Source organism: Rhipicephalus sanguineus, chromosome 3, assembly GCF_013339695.2.
Source record: "Rhipicephalus sanguineus isolate Rsan-2018 chromosome 3, BIME_Rsan_1.4, whole genome shotgun sequence".
Classification (NCBI taxonomy): domain Eukaryota; kingdom Metazoa; phylum Arthropoda; class Arachnida; order Ixodida; family Ixodidae; genus Rhipicephalus; species Rhipicephalus sanguineus.
This window is the reverse complement of record NC_051178.1, coordinates 142,616,053-142,642,182: the sequence shown is the minus strand read 5'-3', so window position 1 is coordinate 142,642,182 and position 26,130 is coordinate 142,616,053. Positions and strand designations below refer to the sequence as shown.

Genomic DNA, 26,130 nt, shown 5'->3' with positions numbered 1-26,130 from the left:
TGGCGCATATCACCCCTTTGTGAGAATATGAGGTATCTTCTTTAGACACTGAATCCCTCTCCAGTACCAGCCCACCTTTGTCGCCTATTACTTCGGCCTCGTCGACTGCGGACAACATTAGTAAGATGATTGCTCCTGATCTTCCTGCAGAACAAACAGCTCTTCGTCACCTGCTGTCATCTTATCGGGATATCTTTGACTTGAACGACCGCCCTCTCGGACAGACATCTGTTGTCACCCATCGCATCAACACCGGTGACGCGAGCCCCATTCGTCGGAGACCATATCGCGTCTCCGCTGCGGAAAGGGCCATCATACAAAAAGAGGTCGACAAGATGATGGACAAGCACATCATTGAACCATAGAGTAGTCCGTGGGCATCTCCGGTGGTCTTAGTGAAAAAAAAGGACAACTCCGGCGCTTCTGCGTCGACTACCGTCACCTCAACCGGATAACAAAAAAAGATGTGTATCCACTGCCCCGCATCGATGACGCCCTTGACTGCCTTCATGGCTCCAACTATTTTTCTTCCATTGATCTCCGTTCAGGCTATTGGCAGATTAGTGTTGATGAGATGGACCGCGAAAAAACCGCCTTCGTAACACCAGATGGTTTATACCAGTTCAAAGTCATGCCTTTTGGATTGTGCAATGCGCCAGCTACATTCGAGCGCATGATGGACTCTCTTTTGCGTGGCTTGAAGTGGTCAACGTGCCTCTGTTACCTCGACGATGTGATCGTCTTTTCGTCGACTTTTGGAAGCCACCTGCAGCGCCTCAGAACTATCCTCTCTGTGTTTCGCTCTGCTCGCCTTCAGCTGAATTCGTCTAAATGCCATTTCGGTCGCCGCGAAATTACCGTGCTCGGACATCTCGTAAACGCTGCAGGAATCCAACCCGATCCAGAGAAAGTTCGCGCTGTGCGAAATTTTCCTATTCCTTCTTCGACGAAAGATGTCCGCAGTTTTCTGGGCTTATGCTCTTACTTCCGTCGCTTTGTAAAAAAATTTGCCGACATCGCTCGTCCTCTGACCGACCTTCTTAAGAAGGATACCTCTTTCTTCTGGGGACCACACCAAGAGCAAGCATTCTCTACCCTTATTGAGCGGCTTACGAGTTCCCCGATTCTCTCGTACTTTGACCCTTCCGCGCCCACTGAAGTACGCACTGACGCGAGTGGTCATGGTATCGGCGCTGTCCTCGCTCAGCATCAACAGGGCCACGACCGTGTCATCGCCTACGCGAGCCGCCTTCTATCCACGGCCGAACGTAATTACTCGATAACTGAGCGAGAATGTCTTGCGCTCGTTTGGGCTGTCGCGAAATTTCGACCGTACTTGTTTGGTCGTACCTTCCGCGTTGTAACTGATCACCACGCACTCTGTTGGCTCTCCTCTTTGAAGGACCCAACTGGACGACTTGCACGTTGGGTATTGCGTCTGCAAGAGTATGACTTCTCCATAGTCCATAAATCTGGACGCATGCACAACGACGTTGACTGCCTTTCTCGCAATCCCGTGGATGAACCGGACGACACCGATGCTCACGTGGACATCTGTACTCTGTCCCTATCCGGCTTTCTCAACATCGGCGACGAGCAACGACAGGACCCTGTTCTTCAGAACCTTATGGACCGCCTGAGCTACGCGCCCACTGACCCTTCTCTCCGGATGTTCGCCTTGCGTGATGGGATTTTATACCGCCGCAACGTTCATTCCCGTGGCCCTGAGCTGCCACTAGTCGTTCCCAAGCATCTGCGACTGGCTGTGCTCCAGGAACTTCATGACGCTCCTACGGCTGGACATATGGGCATCACTCGTACTTACGATCGCGTGCGGCGCCGCTTCTTCTGGCCCGGTCTCTATCGCTCTGTGCGTCGCTATGTTGCTTCTTGTGACCTGTGCCAGCGCCGGAAGACGCCTGCCTTGCCTCCCGCTGGTTTGCTTCAGCCTATTGAAATCCCTACAGAGCCATTCTTCCGTGTGGGCCTCGACCTACTTGGCCCGTTCCCTATTTCTACCAAAGGAAACAAGTGGATTGCCGTCGCAACAGATTATGCCACAAGATACGCCATTGCGCGAGCGATACCGACCAGCTGCGCTACAGATGTTGCCGACTTCTTACTCTACGACGTCATCCTACACCACGGCGCCCCTCGCCAGTTACTAACGGATCGAGGCCGTTACTTTTTATCGAAGGTCGTCGATGACCTGCTCCACTCCTGTTCTACCGAACACAAGATCGCTACCGCGTACCACCCTCAAACGAATGGGCTCACCGAACGCCTGAACCGCACTCTAACTGACATGCTTGCCATGTACGTCTCCGACGATCACCGTGACTGGGACGCCGCTTTACCGTACATTACATTTGCTTATAATTCGTCCCGTCACGACACCGCCGGATTTTCGCCATTCTACCTTTTGTATGGCCGCGACCCTGTCTTGCCCTTCGACACGTTGCTACCTTCTGACACACAATTCTCAGCGACTGATTACGCCCGCGATGCAATCACCTTGGCCGCCCATGCACGAGAGCTCGCTCGTCGTCGACTCACAGCGTCGCAGGCTTCTCAAAAGCGACGCTACGATCATCGGCACCGAGAAACACACTTTACTCCTGGTTCCCTTGTTCTCCTCTGGACGCCCTCTCGTCGCGTCGGCTTAGCGGAAAAACTCCTTTCTCGTTACTCTGGTCCGTACAAGATCTTGCGCCAACTGTCACACGTGACGTACGAGATCGCACCAGCCGACGTGTCTCTGCTACCTCACGTCACCAGCGATATTGTTCACGTCGCCAGACTCAAGCCTTATATACCCACATTAAGTGTTGCGCCATGATTTGCACCGGGACGGAGCTAAACCTGCCGGGAGGGTGATGTGGCGGTGAAAAGAAAGAGGAAGCTGGCGCAGATTAGAGAAAGACGACGCCTCTTACCGCCGCTTGGGCACCAGCTATATTTGTTGTAAATACACCACCTCTGCACTCGTGTGCCTGCTTTCTTCGTGCAACAATATTTAAGAGATGCACTTGAACCTGCTGATTGACCAACAAGTGAGCCATATATGTCTTCACTGCCGCCACTGAATGAAGATAAGAAAGGACAACCTAATGTAGAAGCCTCTGGAATGGCAAACATCTAGATTGTTTAACTGTAGAATAGATAAATTTTTTTATGCACTCTCATTGTTGCTATATATAAAGATGAAGACTGTAGCAAAATCTGCCTCCAGACGGTAGGTAGACAGAACATATCCTAAATTGAAACTTGAGTAGCCAATAAAGTATGCTAATCTTTTCAATGCTCTGAAATTTGATCATGAATGTGTGTAGCAATGTCATTCTAATTTTTAAACCCTTTTCTATCTACATACACACAGTGCACAAGGCGAGAGGCAACAGGCTTTTCTAAAAAGGTAATATAACTAAGAGCCTGCCTTCATGTCACACCATCATCACAGCATAAAATTTTCATAAAAATAAAATTTCATCTTTCATATTCATCAGATTTCATTGCTTATATACATTGGCAAACTCGGGTTGCCTTAGTATGGAGGCAGTTTTACCATTGAAATAGATAACGCAGCTTAAAACAGTAAAGAAGGAAATCTCATTTGGAAGCAGTTGATAGGACCGATATCTGGCAGCACCTTGCAAAGATAGGGTGACGAGCAGCATTTACAGGACCTAGGTGCATCGCATCATCTTTCAAGCACATCACGTTTATCTAAACGCATGTTGCACCTCAATATGTGTATTGTGATAATTTTGTGCATCACTCGAAGATACGCCAAAGAGCTACACTGGATTGTTTCGGACTGATAAAGTATTTTTTGATGCTTCTAGCTACACATATTTCATGATAAATTGTCACTCTACATCATTGTATACTGTGGTGAAATGACGGCTGGTTGAATTCATATGTGGATCCCTGACAACCATGAAGGAATGAGCCACGGGACGGGTGCTTGCAGTGATTCTTGAGATTGGGGGAGGGGGCTCCTAAGTGATCTGTCGTAATAACTTTGGGCACAACTATGGAAATGTCATTTCTGGGAGCACTTGCAGCTTGTCCTTGAATGGGTATTGTACACATCTGATTCGGCTGCTGACTAGGTCATAGGCATATTCAATCTTGGTTGTGCCCAGATTATTGTTTTCAGATGGTGTCAGGCGAGGAGTCAAACCCGTGGGCACTATCTTACAATATCATGCTGATATGGTGGGCAGTGCTATACAATAATCACTATGCTTGTATTTCTTTGAGTAATAAGTATAAAAACATTGTCAGGGATTTGCAGAAATGATCCTAGAGTCAGAAATATAGGCTGAGGATGTTAATTTCGATAGGGTTTTAACATTTTATATCTTCACAACCCTGCATGTAAGCGTGCAAAATCTTGTAAGACTCTCTGTGTTCCGTCACGAACCTGTGACCTCTATAACATCAAGAGGTCTCGCAGCACACTCACGTCATTTAAAAATGCTCATCTAGAGTCCTTCGTCACAATCTCATCTCCAAAGTGATGCTGACACAATGTTCTAGCAAGAAGCATTGCCAGCAGTGCACACAGATGTTACTCTTGTTCTTTGCATACAATCTAAGCTATGCCATAAACTAAAATCAAGCCTTGTGTGTTGTAAGCAGGTGTCCCTTTTCACATATCACTCATATAACCCATTTCATGTACTAATAGCATGAACGTTGTTTATTTAGAATTACTGCGTTGAGCACGGTCGATGTTGCCGAATATATTTTTATAAGCCTGGAAAAAATGTCACTTTTGTTTTTACCCAGTCTTAAGCATTAGCCGTGTGTTTACTTAAAACTTTTACAGAAAAAAAACGTTTTCCATAATTCTTTATTCTTTAGTGCAGCAAGAAGACATGTTTCTTTCCATTGGTTGGTCTGTAATCCATAACTATGAGATATGAGAACTGATTAAGTATACACACCTTTTCTATTGCTCTTTCATCAATATCACACTTTATGCATTCGCTCTAAAAACACCGATTATGCTGTCTTCTTCCTTTTCATTTTTCCCACAGCCGGCAGCAAAGCCAGCCTCAGCAGAGAATCCAGCCGTGGCAAAACTCAAGCGTTGCATTAGCGCTGCAGGTCTGAGAGTCCGCTATGTGCAATTGCTAGAGGAAACCGATACGGTGGAGCAGAAAGAGGCGAAGCTCATGAAAGTGCTCAGGGACGCTGGACTTCAGGGTGAGTTTCCCTTCCTTTGCGCACATGATAACAGCACCTGATCACAGTCGCTATCACTTGATAAGCAGCCATTGTTGCAGCTGTAAAGTTTGTGCAGGTGGGACTGGTTACTCTGTGTTACTGCTTACTCCAACTGAACTATTTTCACTGTGTACGCTAACCTTTCACATATTTCCTGATTTTGGAAACACAGCAGTGCATCAACATGTGTTATGTTTGTAGGTGGACTAATGTTCTGAAAAGTGGAAGAAATATTACTGGTGTCCTGAAATACCACTGAGGTTCAAGTGTAGTAGGGTATTGCGTAAGCCAGTCTAGAAACCTGTTCCTCGTTTCTGCCCTTGCTAAACACTTTCATCAAAAATGCGCTTTTGAAAACATAATCTTGCCGCGTGTCCAAATCTGAGAACTTCCTAATCTCTAAGACATCAGAAGCAGAGAACACAGCCGTAGTGATAAATCTAGTAATGATATTACTTCTTAAGTCGTGCAAAGCACCACCGAGTGAAGGTGTGGAGTAATATTTAGTAGGAGGATTGGCTTTCTGTCATCGACAACATAGACACCATCGTTCACAGAAACGACAGCCAGAGAAGTGTTGTAAATGTGCGTGCCATGTCTCTCTATACTTGTGGTGCTAGTTCCGCATTTTAGGTTTCCTGCTTTTGTGTGCACACATGGAGGCTGAAGCGATGGCTACTTGTCTTTCATTGAAGGCAATCCAACGCTGAAGAGCTGCAGGGAGCTGAGGCAAAGGCGTGAAGAAGAGAATGAAGTTCGAAGTCTCGACAAAAGCAACATTGTCGAAAACTCTCAAGGTATCAAGGCATCTGTTTTCAGTTACTACTACATAGTGTTATGTGTCGCAGCAGCAACTGTTGTCATATGTCGCTCTCACATAATGTGTGCAGTACACTTTTATCATGCCGAGGCATCTATGTTGCAGTTTACAAGCACAGTTTTCTAGGCCAGTTCTTGGAAAAGAACACCTGTAAAAAATAAAAGTTGCATCGAAACCGAGATATCCAAACAAGACAGTAGTTGTTCAGTGGAAGATGGAGGCTTAAAAGTGACGAGAAGCCGTTAAGCAGGGAACATCGCTATGGCCAACAGTTTGACAAGTGCGCTCGTCTTCATCAGCACAGCAACTGCCTTCCTTAGCACCATTTTTATGTACACTAGCTCACTCTCCCCCAACCTGACTGGTGGAGGATGTGGAAAGCACGCTTGTGCGTAAACCTAGACAACGCTTCAAAAGTAGCATGAAACTACGAAACAAACCGATAAGATTTTTCAGCAGAAGAATGCTGCAGTTGAAGAGCACTTTTGCATGTGTGTAGATCAAACTCGGGTTCCAATGCCCTTTTTCAGGCAGTCGCTTTAAAAGGAAACACTGCTGAATTAATAGACCTTACTTCATTGAGGGGGGAAGGGGCCACGAGGGAGATAGTGTGAGTAGCTCGACACATGTAACTGCGCCCTCTCCCTTCCCCCTCCCCCCTTTTTTTTTTGCAAGTAGATAATCTGTAAACTAACCATGCTTATTATGCTTTTCTTGATGGGGATTCTTTCTTACAGCATCCTACATACCACCTCGACCATCAGGTGCGTGAGAGCCTCTGTGGCTGTTACGGCTTTGCTCAGTAGGGAGACTATGAATGCTTAGCACTTCAGACAGCCACTCTGCACAGTAGTTATAGCTAGAATGATATGCCCCGCAGATGAGCAGAAACATTCGTTTAATGTGTGTCCAAAATATCAGACGACGCTATATGCTACTTCTATCGAGAGAATGGCAATGTTTTGACCACATCAAACGATCGACCGAATTCAAAAAATTATGTCTGAAAAATTGGCCAACTAGAATTTGCATTTTATTCAAATCATGGTAGGGGGTGTAAAATAATGCAAACACCGGGACACAAGAAGAAAAACAAATGGCAGAAGCGTTTCTCTTCTTGTGTCCCTTTGTTTTCGCTGTTTTATACCCCCCACAATGAACCAATTGCAACTAACCCAATTTTCAGTCCAAATTCGTCATATTTGAAATCAGTTTTTGCCCTTAATAATGGATGCATAGTAAATATTGCAAAACCCTTAAAGGGCCCCTGACAGCAAAATTTTTGTGGGTGACTTTTTTACTGTAATTTGTAGCTTTGTGTCTGGTAATCCCTAAGTTAAATCGTAAATGCTCTAGCGTATCGTATAACTAATTCTAGCATAGTTAATTGTGATCATTTTAGCGTCACTTCAAAACGCCCGCCTAAAAACCACAAGAAACTGGCGCCCCATGCGGGGGAGCGTCAGAGACCACGTGCACTCAAGCTGTGGTGACGTTGAAAGCGCGGTTTTCAAATCGGGGCCCCGCGCGCGGTAGAGATTGAAAGTATGTGGGTGCCTCGGTATGGGTTAAACCTGTTAAACGAAAACTACCTCGAGAGCAGCCCGATAACAAAGCGAGAGGGATGCGGAACAATAGGCCTCCCCGGGTGCCAGTCGTTGTATTGTGCACGTATTGTGCACGTGCACCCCGCAAACCTTCCGTGACGTCCACAATACTTGCTTTACTCATGGAAATACCAGGATGTCGCGAGGTGCAGCCAACTCAAATGAGCACTCACGCTTACTTTTAAAACCAAATTAAGATATCTTAAAGGCAACGTTCGTCACTAATAATCAGTCAGATGTGTCCCCGTATACAGGAAAGTCAAACAACAAAAACATCTCGAGGTTTCAATTTTGGTGTCAGGGGTCCTTTAACAGGCTCTGAAAATCGGCTGTCTTAGTAAGAAGTCATAAATATTGGAAGGTCTGGGAGTAGTGAGGTTGAAAAATAGCGTATGGTAACTACAAAGGAAAGCTAATGTGAGTTAGGAGAGAAAAAGACCCCCCCCCCCCATATGTGTGGTTTTCATGTGTGCGAGTATGTATAATATACATATTATATGCAAGGATGAAGTTCAACGGATCCAGTTGAAAATGCAGTTGAAAAAGAAGACAACAAACATGCGAAACAGAAGCTTATTAACGTCTAAGCAGGCCCACCTGCCAAAACATTAGTAAGCTTGTGTTTCATGCATTTGTCTTAGTTTTCAAATTTATTTATTTATTTATTTATTTATTTATTTATTTATTTATTTATTTATTGAGGGGGATAAGTGTCAAGGGTTGAATAGCCCCACTTCTTTCCCTCCTGGTCATGCCTATTTTAAAGGAAAGTTAGGTTTGGGGAGCCACGGCACATATTAGGTACCTATGCCAACCAGAAACCAGTACTGTAGTATTTATATAAAATGAATGTCACTGAGCCAGGCTGTAGCCAGGGGGGGTGCGTGAAATTTTGATGCGAGAGGGGTTTTACCAAAAAGAAATAATGAAAATAGGTGTTTTTCTCAAATAGATAAGGCCTTCAGCAAGTCCCCCCCCCCAAAAAAAATTCCTGTCTCTGGGTCTGGATTGAGCCTTTCATTTGAGATCAGTGGTTCACTTATGCGGCTTGAGGTGTTGTCTTTGTCTTCCTAACTTAAACCTGCTGCCTCCCCCTACCTCCAGCCATGCTCCAACTCCTCTCACATTTGCATTACAGATGGTGCAACGAAGCGAACGACTCGAAGTGCAGCCGTCTCCATTGTCCCAAGTGCCACGCCCGAGAAACCCGAGGAGGCTGTCGACGAATCACGCAAGGTCTTCTCAAGGTTAAAAGACATCATTGACAGCGAGGATAGCGAATGATAAGCCGAGAGGCTACCGTTCGTGTGCGCGTGTACATAGTCTCTTCCACGGAAGGCCGCACTTATCACGGTGGCTCTTCCCAACCTTGCATCCTGTCGATCACTGTTGTGAGCGGTTGGTGGAATGCAATGAATCCTCCCCATTTTGTGTCATGCCATGTTGGGCTAACGTGACTTAGTGTTGCAATGATGAGGAAGTGTGGTATGAATGACGTGCCTGGCTGTATCCCTCAATCACACTTCAAATTTTACACCCGCCACGGTGGTCTAGAGGTTATGGTGCTCGACTGCTGACCCGAAGGTCGCAGGATCGAATCCCGGCGGCAGCCGCCGCATTTCCGATGCGGCGGCTGCCGATGCAGCGGCCTCAGCATTTTCGATGTAGGCGTATATGTTTGAGGCCCGTGTAATTATGTTTAGGCGCACATTAAAGAACCCCAGGTGGTCGAAATTTCTGGAGCCCTCCACTAAGGCGTCCCTCATAATCATATCATGGTTTTGGGACGTAAAACCCCAACCATTATGTTGTCACTTTAATTTTACACAGTATATCATCATGGTTAAGTGCAATATTTTTCTGTTTCACTCAAGGTAAATTGGAAGTGTGCATCCTCCGCAACGTTTCCAGAGGAAAATTTCAGATTTTTTGTGGGAATAGATGGGCAATGATGTCTTTCCTTAGAGGCCAATGCACTCGCTGTGGAAAGGGACAGAATGCCGAACGGTTTCACCCTCCAGGTTGCAAATTGAGTTAACGTTTGTTTCACCAAGGAGACTTCCATATTGTTGTTTGTCTCATAGCACCACACAAGCCTTGCGCATCTAAATTGCATGCCAGGCTTCCTCGTCCATTCAGCACTCAGCAGAAGCCACTTGGCAACAGCTACGACTGACTCACCGGGGGAAATGTCGGTGAGGCGGAGGTCTGATCTTCCCTTCCCCCATCGTCTGAGATGTGTGTATTTCCTCAAGATTTTTTTTTTTCAACTTTTTCACAATGTACTATAAAGCTGTATACATAGTGTATATGGGAGTTGCAACATCCCAGCCATTTGGAATGTTGTTCAGAGCATGTGTGGAGAGATTCTGGCTTGCCATGTATGTGTTTTCGTGTTTTGTCTCTTATGAAGGAATCTGTGTTGTCCAAAGCTGTAAGGCCGCCATGCCTTAGCGTACACACACAGCAGGTTACAAGGTACAGTCATGGACAATTGAAATACGAATAAGTTAGGGTTAACTAAAATGCCTTTCGTTCTTGTTTCTGCCAGTACTCGCAATGTCGGCATGATTTCGGCTTGCAAGCTTAAATTGAGGCCTGAATCATCTTTGGCAACCACATAATTAGTGCTCCGGGATAGTGCTTCTCATATTGTCAGTCGTGAAGCCTATCCTATGTTGCAATTTATTGTTCACGTTTCATTTGTCCATGACTGTACAGGAGGTGTGGAGGCGCTTTCTAGCTACACATCTACCTGCTTCGCCAAGTCGGTGTGTCCTTCAGGCAACTGAGTTGACATCGCAGGGATCCAAGTGGGTTAGGCTGTGAATCGATGCAGTCTCCTCTTTCTGGCGACTGTCATGTACCATTTCGCATGTGCTTTCAGTGTACAAAGGAGGCTTCAGTTGGGGCACCTAAAGGCTAGCTGCTACAAAACTTTATATTGGTTCAACTGGTTATAATCGAGTATTGTTAAAGCAATCTTGGCAAAGCAGCTGCCTTTGATGGCACCTAACCCTGCAGTGTTGATGTGCGGTTGTTAGTGGATATGATGGAAACACGAGAACCGGTATTTGTAAAGACTGGTACCTAGAGAACTGGCATTTACAAAATGCACCTTTTGTTAGTCTTTCGTGGTTTTAGTGGCACGTTCACTCTATTACAGATGTAGATTTGCAGGAACTCTGCTTTTTATTTACAATATCCGAATTGTACATTATCCGAATTGCGGCTTTTTGTTCCGATGTAAAATTTCGTCGCAGCTGGCCTTTAAGGTTACTTGCAGTGTTTTGCGAAGTTACGGTTGTGCTGCAGAGGAAGAAAATGTGGGTGGGGATGGGGGACCCCTACAGCAAATGAAATGCTGTTTTACTGACCCTGCTTTGTTAGGCAAGGTGCGAGTGCACTTAAAATAACTTTTAAGTCTTTTTTGTTAATTCTTTTAAATGAAACTGTTTTTACCCTTACTGCTCTGTTTCTTTCCGAACAGGATACAAAACTTACACCAAAAACTGGGCAAAGTCGCATGCCATCAACTTTTGGAATAATGGATATTTAACATGTGAAATGAGGTTGGTGTCAACACAAATGTCACTTTTTTCTTTTCATTTCTTCTCAGACGCATTACACATGACTCTTTCAACTGTAGTTTGTAAAAAATGCGTAGCACTGTGGGAAAACCAAGTATAATTGCCTTAGAGCTTCCAGTTTTACTAGTAGTAGGCTTTTAAAGAAATTGCTGTTGTGAAAGAAGTGTGGCACTCGTCAAGGAAAGGAAAAGAAGTCTTATTTCAGCTCAACAAATGGGCCGTAATGTGAAATTTACGTCAGCACATGTGTGCTGGCCCACTCTCCCTAATTTCGGGTTACGTTTACGAATTAGGGCTCGTTCTGTGGTTTCAGACGTGTTGTGTCAAGTTTTACAAAAAGTAAGATCTATTCGAAAGTGAGTTTCACTTGTCATTCTCAAACATTCAGTACGAAGTCTGATGGGGAAACGATGCCCTAAGGAACTTGCTTCGAGCACATTTATTGAGATCTATGACTGAAGCAGGTGATATTGGCAACAGCAAAGTCACTGCAATATGGACAAAAATATTTTGTTGCTTTTTGTTATTGTCAAATTAAGCTTTCTGGTAAATCACACTACTGAAATTGTGAGCGAGTCACTGTTTGCAAATCAACAGCACAATGAAGATGAACCAGAAGAACCAGAAGGTGTACAAGAAGGACATGCACAAGCGTTGGCTCATATCCTCACATTTACTGAGGAAAACAATTACGATTGTACATGGAAACACACACTTGCACATATCAGGCTTTTTGACGATGTGGGGCACATCTAGGTGTAAGAGACGTGGGATATGTTTTGTTCTTTCTTATTTTCATTTTTAAGGAAATTGATTTTTGTGTTTACTGCTGCTTTGCTTTTACTGAGATTCTCAACAAGATAGAATTCTGAATTATTTAATGTTCTGTAGCTTTAAATAACATATATAGTGCTGTGTTATAATTAGAGCTGTGCGAATAGCAAAATTTTGGGTGCGAAGCGAATTCGAATTTGAAGTGCGAGTGCGAATCGAATAGAATATTTTTCGAATATTTCTCGAATATTTCTAGAATATTTTTCGAATACTTCGAAGCAAAATTGCAGAAAAAAAAGGTTAAAGAAGATTCCTAAGCATATTCTTATGAGATAGCAACATGAAAATGTTTCTTTTCGCTAGGTTGATGAAGCGCTGGCGGGGTGGTGTTTCATAGTTGTCTTATTAAGAATGAGGCAGTGTAGAGGCAGAATTCTATTTATGTACAGGATTTTGCGCAACCAAAGTGTTGCCGACAACACTTTACACGTGATAGGCAAAGATGCCATTTCCTCAGCCTCTCCTCCTCTTTCAACTTCTGTGGAAGCCCAACATATGTGGCAGACAAGGGTGTGCTCCCTTCAAGTCCGAGTTCCAAATCTGCCTCGCACACGTCTATATAAGAACATCTGAAATTTTGGATGCTAAAAAGCTTCGGCTTCCGATTTTTCGGACTTTCTGCTCAAATTTCAGGTCCAAAACAGCATTAATTGAGCCCCCACCTCTGCCACATCTTTCATCTCCATGTTGGAACCAACGTTTTCTTGAGTTAGTACATTCGCGACCGTAGCAGAGCTTGAAAGGCAGCTTTGCCGCAATACCGGGGTGTGATGAGGTGAAGCATATTGAAGATCTAGGGACCACTTCCAATCGGACGCTGACTGTCTCTTGGCAAAGTACGACCGTAACGGAGTTTGAAAGGCAGCTTTGCCGCAATACGAGAGTGTAATGAGGTGAAGCATACTGAAAATCTGAAGGCGTCACTTTCAATCGGACGTTGACTGTATTTGTTTTTGGGAAGTTCGAATGGTAAAATTCCAGTGCGAATCGAATCGAATAGCAAACACTATTCGAAAAATATTCGAAATTTCGAATATTCGCACACCCCTATTTATAATTACATGACAGCGCTGTCCTTGTGTTCTCCTCTTGGTACGTGCCATTCACGTAGTGCGCCGATCACCATCATAACCATACTGTTCTGAATAGCCTAGAATCACTACTTTATGAAAAATACGTAAACTTAATTTTTATTTCGCCTGGATTCCTTGGACTACTAATTGCCGTCAGGCATTTGGACAGTTCACCACCTTCACTGTAACTTGCTGAATATCAAGTGCTTTATCGAATGGGGTGGATCAAGAAAATGTAACTCTAGCTTCAGAATTCAAATACAGTATGGTGGAAAGCACAAAACCTTTTTCAGTGTTGGTAGAAGACAAAGACTCCTCCAAGCACTTCTCCTGTGGGAGTACGCTTGGTGTGGCAGGAAGAACATAAAAATATGCGGGAAGTTCGCACTAAGTCGTGCAAAAGCTTGGCACAGCGAAGCACAGGCCCATCGCCGCTCGTACTCCCCGTCGACCAACACATCTACGTTCGAGATGCACGGCTTCCTCCCCGGGAGTATGCACTTTCTTAGGACGCCCCATGGCTGTCTCGGCGCGATCAGGCGCAGCCAGGCTATGCACTTTAGAATGAAGGTTGCACGATGTCTCCGTCAGTGGGCATGGCTTAGCTACTGTGCATGCATGGCTTGGCCAGGTGGTGCGGTATCTGGTCGCTAGGCGACGTGATGCTTGCTTCCCCTTTGTTTCAATCTTATTTTCTTTCTCTCTTTCATTGATCTCTCTATTTCTCTCTTTCTCATTCTTTTTGTGCTTCGCTTTACTCTCTCCCCTTTTGCTTTCCCTCCTCCTCACCATCACATCTCCTCCTCACGCTTACTACCCTTTCTCACCCCCTTGCTACACTATATTATACAAGGCTATGCTATGCTCTGCTAGCGTGCCTGGATAACCGAGTGGTTAGGATGCTCGCCTTTGGATCGAGGATACGCGGGTTCGAACCCCGCCTCGGGAAGAATTTTTTTTTTTGGCAAGAGTTTCTCTCTTTTTCTTTCTTTCTGTCTCTCTGTTTGTTTCCCTCTTTCTTTTTTGCTCTCACTCTCTCTGTACTCATTCTCTCACCCATCAGTGTTTTTACAGGCCATGCCAGAGCAGTGCATAGCGGGACTTGCCCAAATTCTGATGCACATACCTGTTCATGATGATAATAGTTTTTTACGGAGTAGGGACGTTGTTCTGCGAGCTGTAACAGCTTCGTTGTTAAAAATAGAGCAGGGATCGCCTACTTGGTTAAACACTTGCACAACTTACACACGACATGAATTTCGGAATTGACTTGCGGTAGTTGTATTAAGTTTTGTGATAAACTTCAAACAGAAACTTCAAAAATGTGTCAAGTATTTCAAGGAGCCTGTGGTATCGCGCCGCGGCAGTAACACACTCCGTAAGCGCCAGAACAAGAATCGTTTATTGCAGATAGCGTTGCTGTATTTATGCTGTGTGCCTTTGAGCACGCATGCGCACACGTTGGTGCCGAGTCCGCACTTTAGATGCCGCGACATGGCACTTCCTTTCCCTTAGACGAAGCCAAGTCTGTCTGGCTGCCTTCTTATGCGCGTAGAACGCCTGGGAAGTTCCGATGCCGTCGGTGTCCTTAAATCGGTCTCACTGGGAGACCGCGATGTGCACAGAGATAAGTCTGTTGACTCGATGTTGTCGCCTGCCGAAGGTTGGTCATGTGAGGGTGGATCACGTGGTGAGGGTTGCTGCTCAGAAGGCCGGGTCGCGGAGCGCTCCTGCTTTGCCACCGTTGTGAGGTGCCGTGGCCGCAGTTGGTCCACGTGACGACACTGCATTCCTCCGGTGGTGTCCACCATCACCAAGCGCCTACCTCTTGATGACGTCACCGTGCCGGGTAACCATCGCTGACCGGCTTGATTGTACTGGCGTGACCACACAGGCGCCCCCTGAGGAAAACGCTGCATCGGCGCTGTGAATGTGTTCACCACGGGCTCCCGGTCCACCTCCTCTGGAAATTGTGCGCTTAGACGGGTCCTTGGCTGAAAACCGAGCATCATCTCGGCGGGCGATTGGCCGCCTTGAGTCGGTGTTGTCCTGTAACGTAGTAAGAACTTGTTAATTCGACTGAGCAAACTTCCCACTTTGTTTTTGTTCATTCCTTCTTTAATGGTGCGCACAGCGCGCTCTGCCGATCCGTTTGACTGAGGATAGTATGGGGCGGAGTTGACATGGCGCACCTGATTATCTTCAAAAAATTTTTTAGTAACTGAACTGTTAAATTGTGGCGCATTGTCGGAGACGACTGTCTGAGGCAGGCCAAAACGCGCGAACATACCACGCAGTGCTTCCACTGTGGTTTCTGCACTAGCTGTTTTGAGGGGTACTGCTTCCAACCATTTAGTTTCCGCATCCACTACGACCAAGATCATATGCCCTTCCACCGGACCAGCGTAGTCGATGTGCAGGCGAGACCAACGTTTGTTGGTTTTCGGCCAGCTGATAGGGGCCTGCCTTGCTGGCATGGGCCTATTCTGGACACATGGCTGGCAGCTGTGCACCAACTCTTCAATGTCGTGGTCCAATCCGGGATACCAAAACAATGAGCGCGCCAGACGCTTCATAGCCGTCATGCCGGGATGGGTATCGTGGAGTAGTTGAAGAATATTTGACCGCACTGCTTCGGCCAGAACCACCCGATGACCCCAGTAGATTAGTCCCTTACTCACAGTAAGTTCGTGTCTGCGGGTGAAGTACGGCAGGAAGCCCTGTTGCTCCTGCCCGAGTTGTTTAGGCCAGCCGCGCCGAATCCATGTCTTCACTTGCCTCAGAAGAGCGTCATCGTTCGTGCTGTCGACCAACTGCTGCGTGCAAAGAGATAAATCTGTCAATGCTTGCGCATGCAGCACATATTCTACGGGATCATCTTCACCGTGGTGCGCTGGCTCCGGCAGAGGCAACCGGCTCAAGGCGTCGGCATTCGCATTCAATGACCCTTTTCGGTACTCAATGTCATACTGATATGCGGATAATAGTAGTGCCCATCTCTGGATCCTGGCCGCCGCCATTTGCGGAATCGGTTTGTCGCGATGAAATAGCCCTGTCAGTGGCTTATGATCAGTCACCAAACAAAATTTATTACCAAAAAGATAGTCTCGAAACCTTGTAACCCCGAAAACTAGCGCGAGCGCTTCCTTTTCCAGTTGCGAGTAGTTGCGCTCCGCCGGTGTTAAGGTTCTTGAGCGAAAAGCTATCGGATAGTCTTTGCCGTTAATCCGATGTGACAGCACTGCGCCCAAGCCGACCGCCGACGCATCGCACTCCAGTCGTAGAGGCTTTTGCGGGTCATAGTGAACAAGAAATTTAGCCTTACTTAAGGCAATCTTTACTGCCTCACACGCCCTGTCATGCGCTGGCCCCCAGTTCCATTGCACACCTTTTGCCAGTAGGCCATATAATGGAGCTAGTGTCGTTGACAAGTTGGGTAAAAACTTCGCATAGTATGTCACCAAGCCCAGGAAAGACTTCAGCTGGCTTACCGATGCTGGCTTCGGCGCTGCTAGTACCGCCTCCAGGTTGTCTTGCAGGGGATGAAGGCCATCCGCATCGATGCGATGCCCTAGGAACGACACTTGCGCTTCTCTGAATCGACACTTTGCTTTGTTCAGCTTCAGGTTGTTTTCCCGCAGCCGCTGAAACACCTGCCGGAGCACGGAAGTGTCGTTTCTCTTTTCCGCCACGATGATGTCGTCGAGGTACACTTGGACGTTCGGCACCCCTAGCAGTATGGATTCCATGCGTCGCTGAAACAAGGCGGGGGCTGAAGCAATCCCAAATGCTAGTCGATTGTAGCAATACAGGCCTCGGTGTGTGTTAAGCACAGTTGTCTTCCTTGCTTCTGCGTCCAGCGGCAGCTGATTGTAGGCGTTGCGCAAGTCCAACGTTGTGAAGACTTCTCCTCCGGAAAGAGCCGCGAAAATGTCTTCAACCTTGGGCAAGGGATATTGTTCCAAGTGCGACGCTGGGTTAACGGTCAACTTGAAGTCGCCGCACAACCGTATGTCGCCGTTCTTCTTTGCGACTGGAACGACCGGAGTTGCCCATTCCGAAACACTTACCGGCGAAAGCACCTCGTCTTGCACGAGACGGTCGATCTCGGCTGAGACTTTTGCATGCATAGCATACGGCACTGTACGTGCTTTACAGAAACGTGGGCGGGCTCCCTCTTTGAGGTGCAGTTTCACAGGTGGCCCCCTGCAACAACCAAGCTTGTCTTCAAAAAGATCCGAAAATTCTTCGAGCAGGGGATTCACTTCGGCGTTTTCCCGCACCACATTTACACTCGAAGAATTACCGTCGTCCCAAAGGGACACCCCTGCCCTGCGAAATGCTTCTATAGTGTTCCGGCCACAGAGAAGCGGTCCCTGACAGCCAACAACGATTACCGTGCTCTCAACCACTGTTGAACCTGACTGTACCTTCATAGTTATCCGACCGACAACAGGTAATGGCCCCAAGAAGCATGTTAACCGGAGCGACGTCTTCTCCAGAGCCGGCCACCACTTGCGATGCTTCTCAAATATGTTCATGGGGATGACGCTGACCGGAGAACCCGTGTCTATGATCATACGCAGTGTCCGACCCTGCCACGTCAAATTTTCCTCTCGTGGCTTCAATGTAGCTCCGTCGCCCGAGCTGTGAGCAACGAGAGCAAGCAGCATCTCTTCTTCGCTCTCACCTTCTGTTGGCTCTACGGCAAATGCGCCCGTCGCCCGGGAACGTCCCTGGCTGCACACCTTTGCCAGGTGTCCTTTAATGCCGCAATGATAGCATCTTGCGTTGCGATGACGGCAAGTGCGCGTAGCGTGGGGGCCCCCACATCGATCGCACGCATGCCTGCTTGCTTCATTGCCCCGCTGTGTCCAATGCCGCCGCCCTCGCTGCGACTGCAAAACGTTGGTGCTGCTCATTGTCGTCTCCGGGAGCCCTTCGCGCATGTCTCGCACGTCGTTCAGTGCTTTTTCCGATGCTATGGCGAATTCCTCCGCCTCCTCGACTGTTAGCTTCTTATGCGTAAGGAGGCAACGACGGGCATCGTCATCCCGAATGCCGCATACGATGCGGTCTCGCAGCATCCGATTCAGGGAGTCGCCGAAATTGCAATTCTTCGCCAATCTTCGGAGGTCGGAGATGTATTCCCGAACGCTCTCACCTTCCTGTTGCTTGCGCATGAAGAACGAGAAACTTGCTGCTGTTTCATTAACTTGGGGATTGTACTGTTCCTCCAGGTATTCAACGATTTGCTCGTAGGTTCGGCTGTTGACCGACACGGTTGAAAGGCGACCTTGCAAGAGGCGGACGACATTATCGCTCAACGAAGACACCAGAAGAGCACGGCGCTTTGCACTGTCGGTGATTTCATTTCCCTCGAAATACGCTTCCAGACGTATCCTGTACGTGCTCCAGCTGCTCACCGTTTCGTCGAAAACCGGGGGGCGTGATGCCATCGTCCGATGCGTGCCCGCTGCCGATCACACTAGCATGGTGTGATCCAGCTAGGTGAAAACACCCTCGTCGCCACTGTGGTATCGCGCCGCGGCAGTAACACACTCCGTAAGCGCCAGAACAAGAATCGTTTATTGCAGATAGCGTTGCTGTATTTATGCTGTGTGCCTTTGAGCACGCATGCGCACACGTTGGTGCCGAGTCCGCACTTTAGATGCCGCGACATGGCAGAGCCTTTGCAACATTTATGCGGAAGATCGTTTTCCGACAGGCAGCGCAAAATAAGAAGAAAATAGTTAAAGAAGCGAGTTTTTTTTTTTCAAAAAAGTACAGTTTCAAAAAATAAAAAAACCTCAGGCCTCAATTTTGACGACATTTTTTTATCGAAGAGCACTTATGTCAGTGAAAACACCATGTGAATATGTATGTCCTCATTTGCTTTGTTCATGAGATTTAACGGGCCAAAATTACACTTGCTGTGTGCGCTCACTTCAGTGCGATTGATAGTTGTCATCAGCTTGCATCGCACGTAAATCTAGTTTTAATTATTTTCCTGCAGTAAAACTTTGCTCTTGTGTCTTGTCGTCAAGAAAAATGTATTCTCAAACTTTAATTGTGTCTAGCGTGTGGTGGGGTGGGCTGCTGCCGCTCTCTAAAGGCCTAACGCGTAAGCAGTTTGCAGCTTACAACCTCAACTTACCCCGCCAGTATTCGCTAATCAGAAGCACGCGAGACACCGCGAACACATGGTTTAGGTCACTTTGTCAAATCTCTCCTTGCACACAGAATAAAGCATCTCTATGCAGCGAAGGCCAACTTAATCTGTAACTAAATGCCACAATCAGCAGGCACGCTGTTATGCAGTTGTTTTCTCACTGCCTACTTGCTTCCCTTTCATTACGTGCATTGTACGCTCTAACCATGTTCCCCATTCGACGCACACTGTGCCTAAACAACATTTGTAAAAAGTTAGCTCAATCATTTCCGAGCCGTTTATTTCACTTCCCGCTATCACATGTTTTCGGCGTCGCAGATAACGTATTCCTGTATCATCTCGACCTTTACCTCAGCGTTTCAACAGCCAGAAAACGTGCGGTGCGGCATGATTAAGCCATGAGTGGCCGAAGCTGCCCAATTGATGATGTTTTGTTGCCACTTTACTAAAGTGCTTTCCCACGTCGAGGACAGCAGAGGTCATTGGTGGTGCCAGACGGACATTACCCGTAGTTTTGACAATGAGTGTGGCCTACGAATTAATTATTACAGCCCAAAGCGCTTAGACACCCTTAGTCATAAAATGTTAAACCGTGAGCAGTTCTGGAAATGCATTCATGACAGCTGCGCAGATGTGAGATAATTTGTGCGGCACCGTTCAGTATAAACGTTTCGACTTGCTCTAGGTCTAGCTGTTCACTACACGCGATGCCCGCCGCCCATGGCTAGGTCCTATTATTCTGGGCCGATTATTTACGCGTTCACAAAAAGAAGATTGCTGAGGAAAATTTTTGTTGCGCAAATTTTCTTTCTTTGCTCTTTTTGTTGTTGCCTACCTCTAGAAGCTACTGTCATAGGCTGAGGATCTTCGCGACACCTGCGAAGTCTGCTTGCATTGCTTTACGCTAATCAAGGAAAACCTGCCTACATCTAACCGCGATGAGGTAGACCAGGCATTTCTTCAGGAAGAAGAAGCGATTTATATCTTGAACAGGCGCGCCCATCTTTCCTCTGATAATTGTAGGCGAGGTTGTAGGCTGCAAACTGTTTACTCGTTAGCCATTTAGAGGGCGGCAGCAGCCCACTTTTGCACACGCTAGACACAAATAAAATCTGAGAACACATTTTTCTTGACGAAAAGACACCAGAGCAAGGTTTTGCTGCAGCAGAATAATTAAAAGTGAGATCTACGCACAATGCAAGCTAATAACAACCATCAGTCGCACTGAAGTGAGCACACACAGCAAGGGTCATTTTGGCCAGTTATATCTTGTACACAAAGCAAATGAGGACATATGATATTAAAACCGTGTGTTCACTGACATAAGCACTCTTCGATAAAAAATTGTCGTCAAAATTGAGACTGGAGTTTTTTTTCTTTTATTTTGTGAAAATGTACTTTTTTGAAAAAACTCGCTTCTTTAACTATCTTTTTCTTTTTTTGCGCTGCCTGTAGGAAAATGATCTTCTGTATAAATGTTGCAAAGGCTCTTTTCTATATTTGACATTGTTTTCAAGTTTCTGTTTGTAATAGCAAAGGCGCCAAGGCGCCTCAAACTTAGGACCCTTTTTTGATTTCGACCGTGTTTGCCATTTTTTCACATTTTCTTCTTTTTGAGGACAGCATAAAAAAAGCATGGATGTAATTCACAGTAATGCCTATTAAAACCAGCAAAAAAATTTTCGACACATAACTTATAGTTCGCGCTAAATTCGGCCGTGAAATCCGAAATCATTGCAGTGAGCAAAAACAAGAGGCCCGCGTTGCCACCTTCAAATATTTTTTGGCGCGCTGGGAGCGTTTCTTAGAAATAAAATTTTCGGTTCCGTGCACTTTGAATGTGCCCAGATAACATATAAAAAACCCAAGCAAAACAAAAATTGCGACCGGACAGGCACGTTAGATCTCTCGTGGAATCACCCTACTGTTTGACTGTAGCCTTCATAAAAAAAATAATAAAAAAATTATCTATGCAGTAAATGAGGAACATTTTAACACCGTGAGCCATTGAAAATTTGATAAACAGAATGTAGCAGTATGGTACTACATGCAAACACAGGAATGGACGCTGTGTTGAAACGTTAGTAATAAAGCCTTCATTAAAACCTTGAGACCAATGCACATCCTGCAATTCTTTTAGATGCGAAGTATCTTATGGCGGAGTTCAATCCGGTGGTGGTGGTGGTGGTGTGCGGCGTGACCACCCTTACTGTGCATGCGCATAACCTATCCCCTCCCTCTCTCCAGTTCCCCTCCCCCTCTCCACTTCCCCTCCCCCTTTCCACTCTTCCTCTGAAACGCGGGCTAGACATGCCGAAATTCTCTCCTGCGTAACGCCGCGATGAGCACCTGCGCATGCGCGTCCCCTCCCCCTCTCTCTCCTCTCGTACGCTGCCCCCTCTCGCACGCCTACCAACTGCGTTCCCCGCTCGCCCTGTGAGTATTAACGGCCAGGCTAGAGGGAAGACAAGACGCGCGTAGCGTTCCTTTCCGCGTTCCACGACGCGAGGTCGGTAGCATGCCCAAAGAACGCCAGCGGAACGCGATCGTGTAGGTGCTCCGGCTTCGCATCGCTTCATGGTCCCCTTTAGCGGGAAATGGTGTAATTTTTTCCTTCTGTTCTTTGTTTGGCGAGTGCCCATTTCTCAGCCAGAGTTCTTCAGCAAATGCTGTTTGACTAAACTTTTACCTGTGGCATGTAAGCGACTAGAGACTCTTAACAAAAGTTTTAAAATGACGATCACAAAGCACATGGACACAAAACTTGCCAGCAGGAATCTACTGCTTTTAAGGCATTCTGAGCTGTTTATATTGTATATAGTAGTCGTGGACTCTCTATATTTTCTGATTTCTGTATGGCATTGTGTTTGTTTCATTGCTTTATTGCATATGGAGCAGCAGCAACAAGCAAAATAATTGTTCTACAACATATATCTGAAATCGCTCCAACGACTTGAATCCAAATAAACATAGGGGATGTTAACACTCTTAATTGCAATGCAATATAATGAAAAAGAAAGCGAAATACAACTCTGTGTCGTAGTTTTCTAAATCTAGAAATGACTATTCCTGTGGGATTGGTAACTTCCAACATACATGGCTCAGACAGTTTCTAGTGTACCCCACAACACATACAACAAACATTAACAGGCATTTTCCAGCCTTCATCTTCCAGCTGCAACATTATACACATTTATTGAACGACGTGATATAAATCCTGATACAAAAGGTCTTCCCTCTCTGAAAACTATTTACAGATAATTATAAATGTGAAGTACATATTAAAGCTCTTGCACTTTGTTCTTCTGTTGCAGAAGCTTCTTTCACTAAATACTACACTTACAACATTGTCTGGCATTGTTAGAAGACACGAATTACTCTACCCCCCTGGTATGTCTTATCCAGCAACCGATGAAAACATCTTGCAAGCTCACTTCGACGAGCCTTCAATAAACGTTTACCCGTTGTTTAAACTTGGTTGAAACCTACATTGGGCCTGCAACGCTATCTTGTGCATGGCTATGCCAACTTTTTCGTGCAAACTACAAGCTACTTATTTACTGAATATGTTTGTCCTGTACCACGTAATGTTGCATGTCTACCAAAAATTAATTTTTACATAAATTTTAACTTATATTTATGTATGCTTTTGATGCTTTGTGGCTTCGGCCAGTCGTGTGTGTGGACAGATGGCTTCCGATACACGGCAGTCTTCCTCTGATGTGGTTATCTTGAAAATGTTACCTCATTGATGTGGCTCCCTTTCACAGTACTATAAAAAGACATGGCCACGGTACGATGTTGCCATACATTAATCATTTCAACGAATACTTTAGCCATTATATATTTTTTGGCAGCTTGTCACGTTGCCAAAAGTTTGACCATCCTTTGCAAAAGTGTGCTGCCGTCAGTTCATTCCACAATGTCTCTTCTTTACCATGTGTTGGGAATTCGTGATGTAGTTTCATGCTAAAAATTAGGAGCCTCCCGCGACATCTTTTGCGAAGGACGCGACCACCGCAGAAATTTTTTTCCAAGAAAAACTTCTTGCATGTGCCTTGTATGAACAGTTGCTGAGTGTCACCTGTTGTCTTAGCACTGGGCTAACACTTCTGAAAATGACTACGAGTGTGAAACGAGACATGACCAAACAGCTCCACCAAGGTCGTTGTAACTGTGGAAACAGGTGTATCACATATTTTCAGCACAGAAACTGATCTGGTAACTCTTAATTACAGTAGAACCCCGCTGTTACGTTCCTCACTGCTGCGTTTTCCCGGCTGTTACGTCGTTTTCCGCCGGTCCCGGCATAGCTCCCATAGGATACAATGTATTGGGAACCCCGCTGTTACGTCGTAACTGTCGGACCGTTCCCGTATGATACGTCGCGAAGTGCGCTCGGAGCCGACCGAGTGACTACCAAAGAGAGCGGCCATGGTGCATTTTCACGCAGCTTGGCCTCGTTTGACCGTAATATTAGCCGCATGAGAGGCGCAAGCAACAGAATCTTTCAATTGATGCAAACAAAAGCATGGCCTTCGAGATTCAAATTGCAAAGATGGCGTCTATGACGTAACTGCTCGCGAAAGCAAGGCCTTCGAGATTGGAATTTACTACATTGACAAAAGCATAGCCTTTGAGATTGGCATTCACTTCTGCCATCGCATTGGCGTAGACTCATCATCATCGTTATTTGTCGGAGAACGGGAGGAGTTCGAGCTGGTTGGAGCTCGCATGGTCGTGCGTGCGGTTCGCGGTCGGACTCGCCGCGCCGGTCGTGATTGCGTGTGCTTAGTTTTTTCATGCCTACAGCTGTTGGTGTTAAAAAAATCACATACGTTGATTACATTTCTGTGGATAAGGCCGTCCTAAGCTCCGCGTTTCTATCCATCGACTAGATCGCGGCTGAGCGCGCCAATTTTCGTGCTACTCGTAAGAATTGAAATAAAATTCTGTACCACTAAATATTTTGCCGTTTTTCCTGTTTTTCGGCTCTTACGTTTCCCGTCTCTTACGTTTATTTCCTACGGTCCCTTCAAAAACGTATCAGCGGGGTTCTACTGTATTAGCAAATTTAGGCATTCTTTTCTAACTGGGTATCCTACTTCACATAGAACTAATTTAGTACTGACTTCAGAACCACAAATACAAGTGGCATGGCTTGATGATTTCTGGCTGATTGGGTGTATGAAATGTCAAAATGAGTCTATGCACAGTAATTCATACGTACCTCAAAGTTATGGTAATTCTTCAAAAAATTGTAAATTTACGTACTACACAAGTCAAATGTTCAGACGAGGTGGGAAGGTGCTACTTGCATCCTTTGCTTCACATTCTTCACATTCATCGGCCTGAGCACGTGAAAACGAGCTCTCACTGCGCCGTCTGTTACAACGAGCATCTCGGGTGTGCGCGCCCCTTCTCGGTAGCCCCGCTCGTGGCCGCTGCAGTGATCAAATAATTTCAAAATTAATATCTTCAGTGCTGGCGACACCTTTTTCGGTACCTGCTGGCCTTTTAATAAAAAGAAATTCAGCTTAAAAGCACGTTAGCTTGGGCGAGTTTGTAAGACATCATGACACAACTTCAAAGCACTAAAAAAACAGGGACAGACGAAAAAGAGTGATTGCGGATGTGAACCTGGTTTATCTGACACTTCTGAAATTTTCAGACACGACAATAAATTAACAAGGGAGATAGTCGAAGCCTATCTGATTAAAGAGAAAGGCGACGCGTGTGTCAGCCAGCCTTCACTGAGTCTGTTGGAATGCGAGTATAATCTACTACAGAAATCTGGCGTCTTACCAAAGTGATTTTGTGGTGTTTTTCTTGGGATTTTGTGAGCAGTCTGCGCAAGTGTGCACGCATGTGCGCCATCTAATAGGGTTTACCTTTTTCCAATCTTTCTTGTAATAAATTTCAGTTTCAAGTTAGCGCTCGTCGTGTCCACTCTTTTTTCGTCTGTCCCTGTTTTTTAGTGCTTTGAAGTTGTGTCATAAAGAAATTCAATCCGGGCCTGCATTTTATACACTTGCTGGGCCAGAAGTCGGAATTGCCAATCCTTGCCTAAGGGTCTCATTGGAGGGGCCGTAACTATTAGTGCAACGACATTATGCAACATGCTTTCAATGACTGTGAAAGCTGATGTGGAGGAGAATAAGTGGACAAAGTTTAAGAAACGTCAAAAATGGGTTTTTTTTTTAATTGTCGTCAGAAGTTTCCATTGTTCGGTGTTTTCTTGAACTTAGCCCGATCATATCTCTTTACTGAAACGTTATATAAATATAAGATTCGGCAGTTTGGTAGATAAGCATGCGAAGAATGTAATGCAGAATTTTTTTCTGTCTGCTACAAGGCTTTTTTGAGATGAAGACCTTCAAAGTAAAGAAAATAACGTTTCCTGTGCCAATTTTGAGGTTTTTTATAAAAACATCTACAGTACACATGAAAACTAAAAATACCTGAGCAGAAGCAAAAACATGCATATATTTAGTTAAAGAAATTTCAGCTACCTAACTTTAATATATTTTGTGCAATTCATAACGAAGGTTGGCCAAAACAGCAGAGCGGATGAGCGCTCCACTCCACCTCTTCGTCATTATTGATTTCCTGTGCTTCGAAAAAATTTTTGGTGGCAAAACAAATTGCGGATCTCTTCTTTCCACTCACCAGGAAATAATATATAAAATTTTGAAATAAATTTAAGAGGTCGACCAGCCATCGTTTGTTCGATCTTACGTGGAATCACCCTGTCATATGTTAATAAGAGAAAAATGAAGGTCAAAGTTTCATTTTT

The 26,130-nt window shown here is 45.7% G+C and overlaps 4 protein-coding genes across 7 annotated transcripts in view; 2 read left to right on the top strand and 2 right to left on the bottom strand.

The window, feature by feature from the left end:
* The window catches only part of LOC119387327 (HIRA-interacting protein 3), an 80,856-nt gene extending 70,768 nt beyond the window's left edge, over nt 1-10,088 (top strand). For 2 of the 3 annotated variants that reach the window (XM_049413478.1, XM_049413476.1), the window contains one exon: nt 9,902-10,088. The gene's annotated coding sequence lies outside the window, so the exon portion shown is untranslated. Of the gene's footprint in view, nt 1-9,221 lie in introns of all 3 variants that reach the window. The other variant, XM_049413477.1, reaches the window with a different exon arrangement.
* The window catches only part of LOC119387336 (ceramide transfer protein), a 608,660-nt gene that overhangs the window by 518,070 nt on the left and 64,460 nt on the right, over nt 1-26,130 (bottom strand). The window lies entirely within an intron of this gene.
* LOC119387323 (HIRA-interacting protein 3) overlaps nt 1-26,130 on the top strand; it is a 75,412-nt gene that overhangs the window by 9,557 nt on the left and 39,725 nt on the right. Inside the window, exons 6-12 of the mRNA XM_037654674.2 lie at nt 3,380-3,415; nt 5,049-5,217; nt 5,934-6,035; nt 6,796-6,822; nt 8,804-8,912; nt 11,156-11,237; nt 22,649-23,520. Of these exons, the coding sequence (XP_037510602.1) occupies nt 3,380-3,415; nt 5,049-5,217; nt 5,934-6,035; nt 6,796-6,822; nt 8,804-8,912; nt 11,156-11,213 (501 nt within the window). The 3' untranslated portion in view covers nt 11,214-11,237; nt 22,649-23,520. The remainder of the gene's footprint in view (nt 1-3,379; nt 3,416-5,048; nt 5,218-5,933; nt 6,036-6,795; nt 6,823-8,803; nt 8,913-11,155; nt 11,238-22,648; nt 23,521-26,130) is intronic.
* On the bottom strand, nt 14,552-18,621 carry LOC119385918 (retrovirus-related Pol polyprotein from transposon 17.6). Its single transcript, XM_049414159.1, has 2 exons — nt 15,844-18,621; nt 14,552-15,211 (listed from the first exon to the last, which is right to left on the bottom strand). Exons 1-2 carry the CDS (start codon nt 18,619-18,621, stop codon nt 14,984-14,986), a joined length of 3,006 nt encoding a protein of 1,001 aa, XP_049270116.1. The 3' UTR covers nt 14,552-14,983.

What these genes read in the sequence shown, in the direction of transcription:
- LOC119385918 (XM_049414159.1), bottom strand. Translation starts at nt 18,621, where the DNA reads ATGGCATCACGCCCCCCGGTTTTCGACGAAACGGTGAGCAGCTGGAGC. An exon ending in CCCGCAGACACGAACTTACT is followed by an intron (nt 15,212 to 15,843) that starts GTGAGTAAGGGA and finishes ACTACGTTACAG; the next exon opens with GACAACACCGACTCAAGGCG.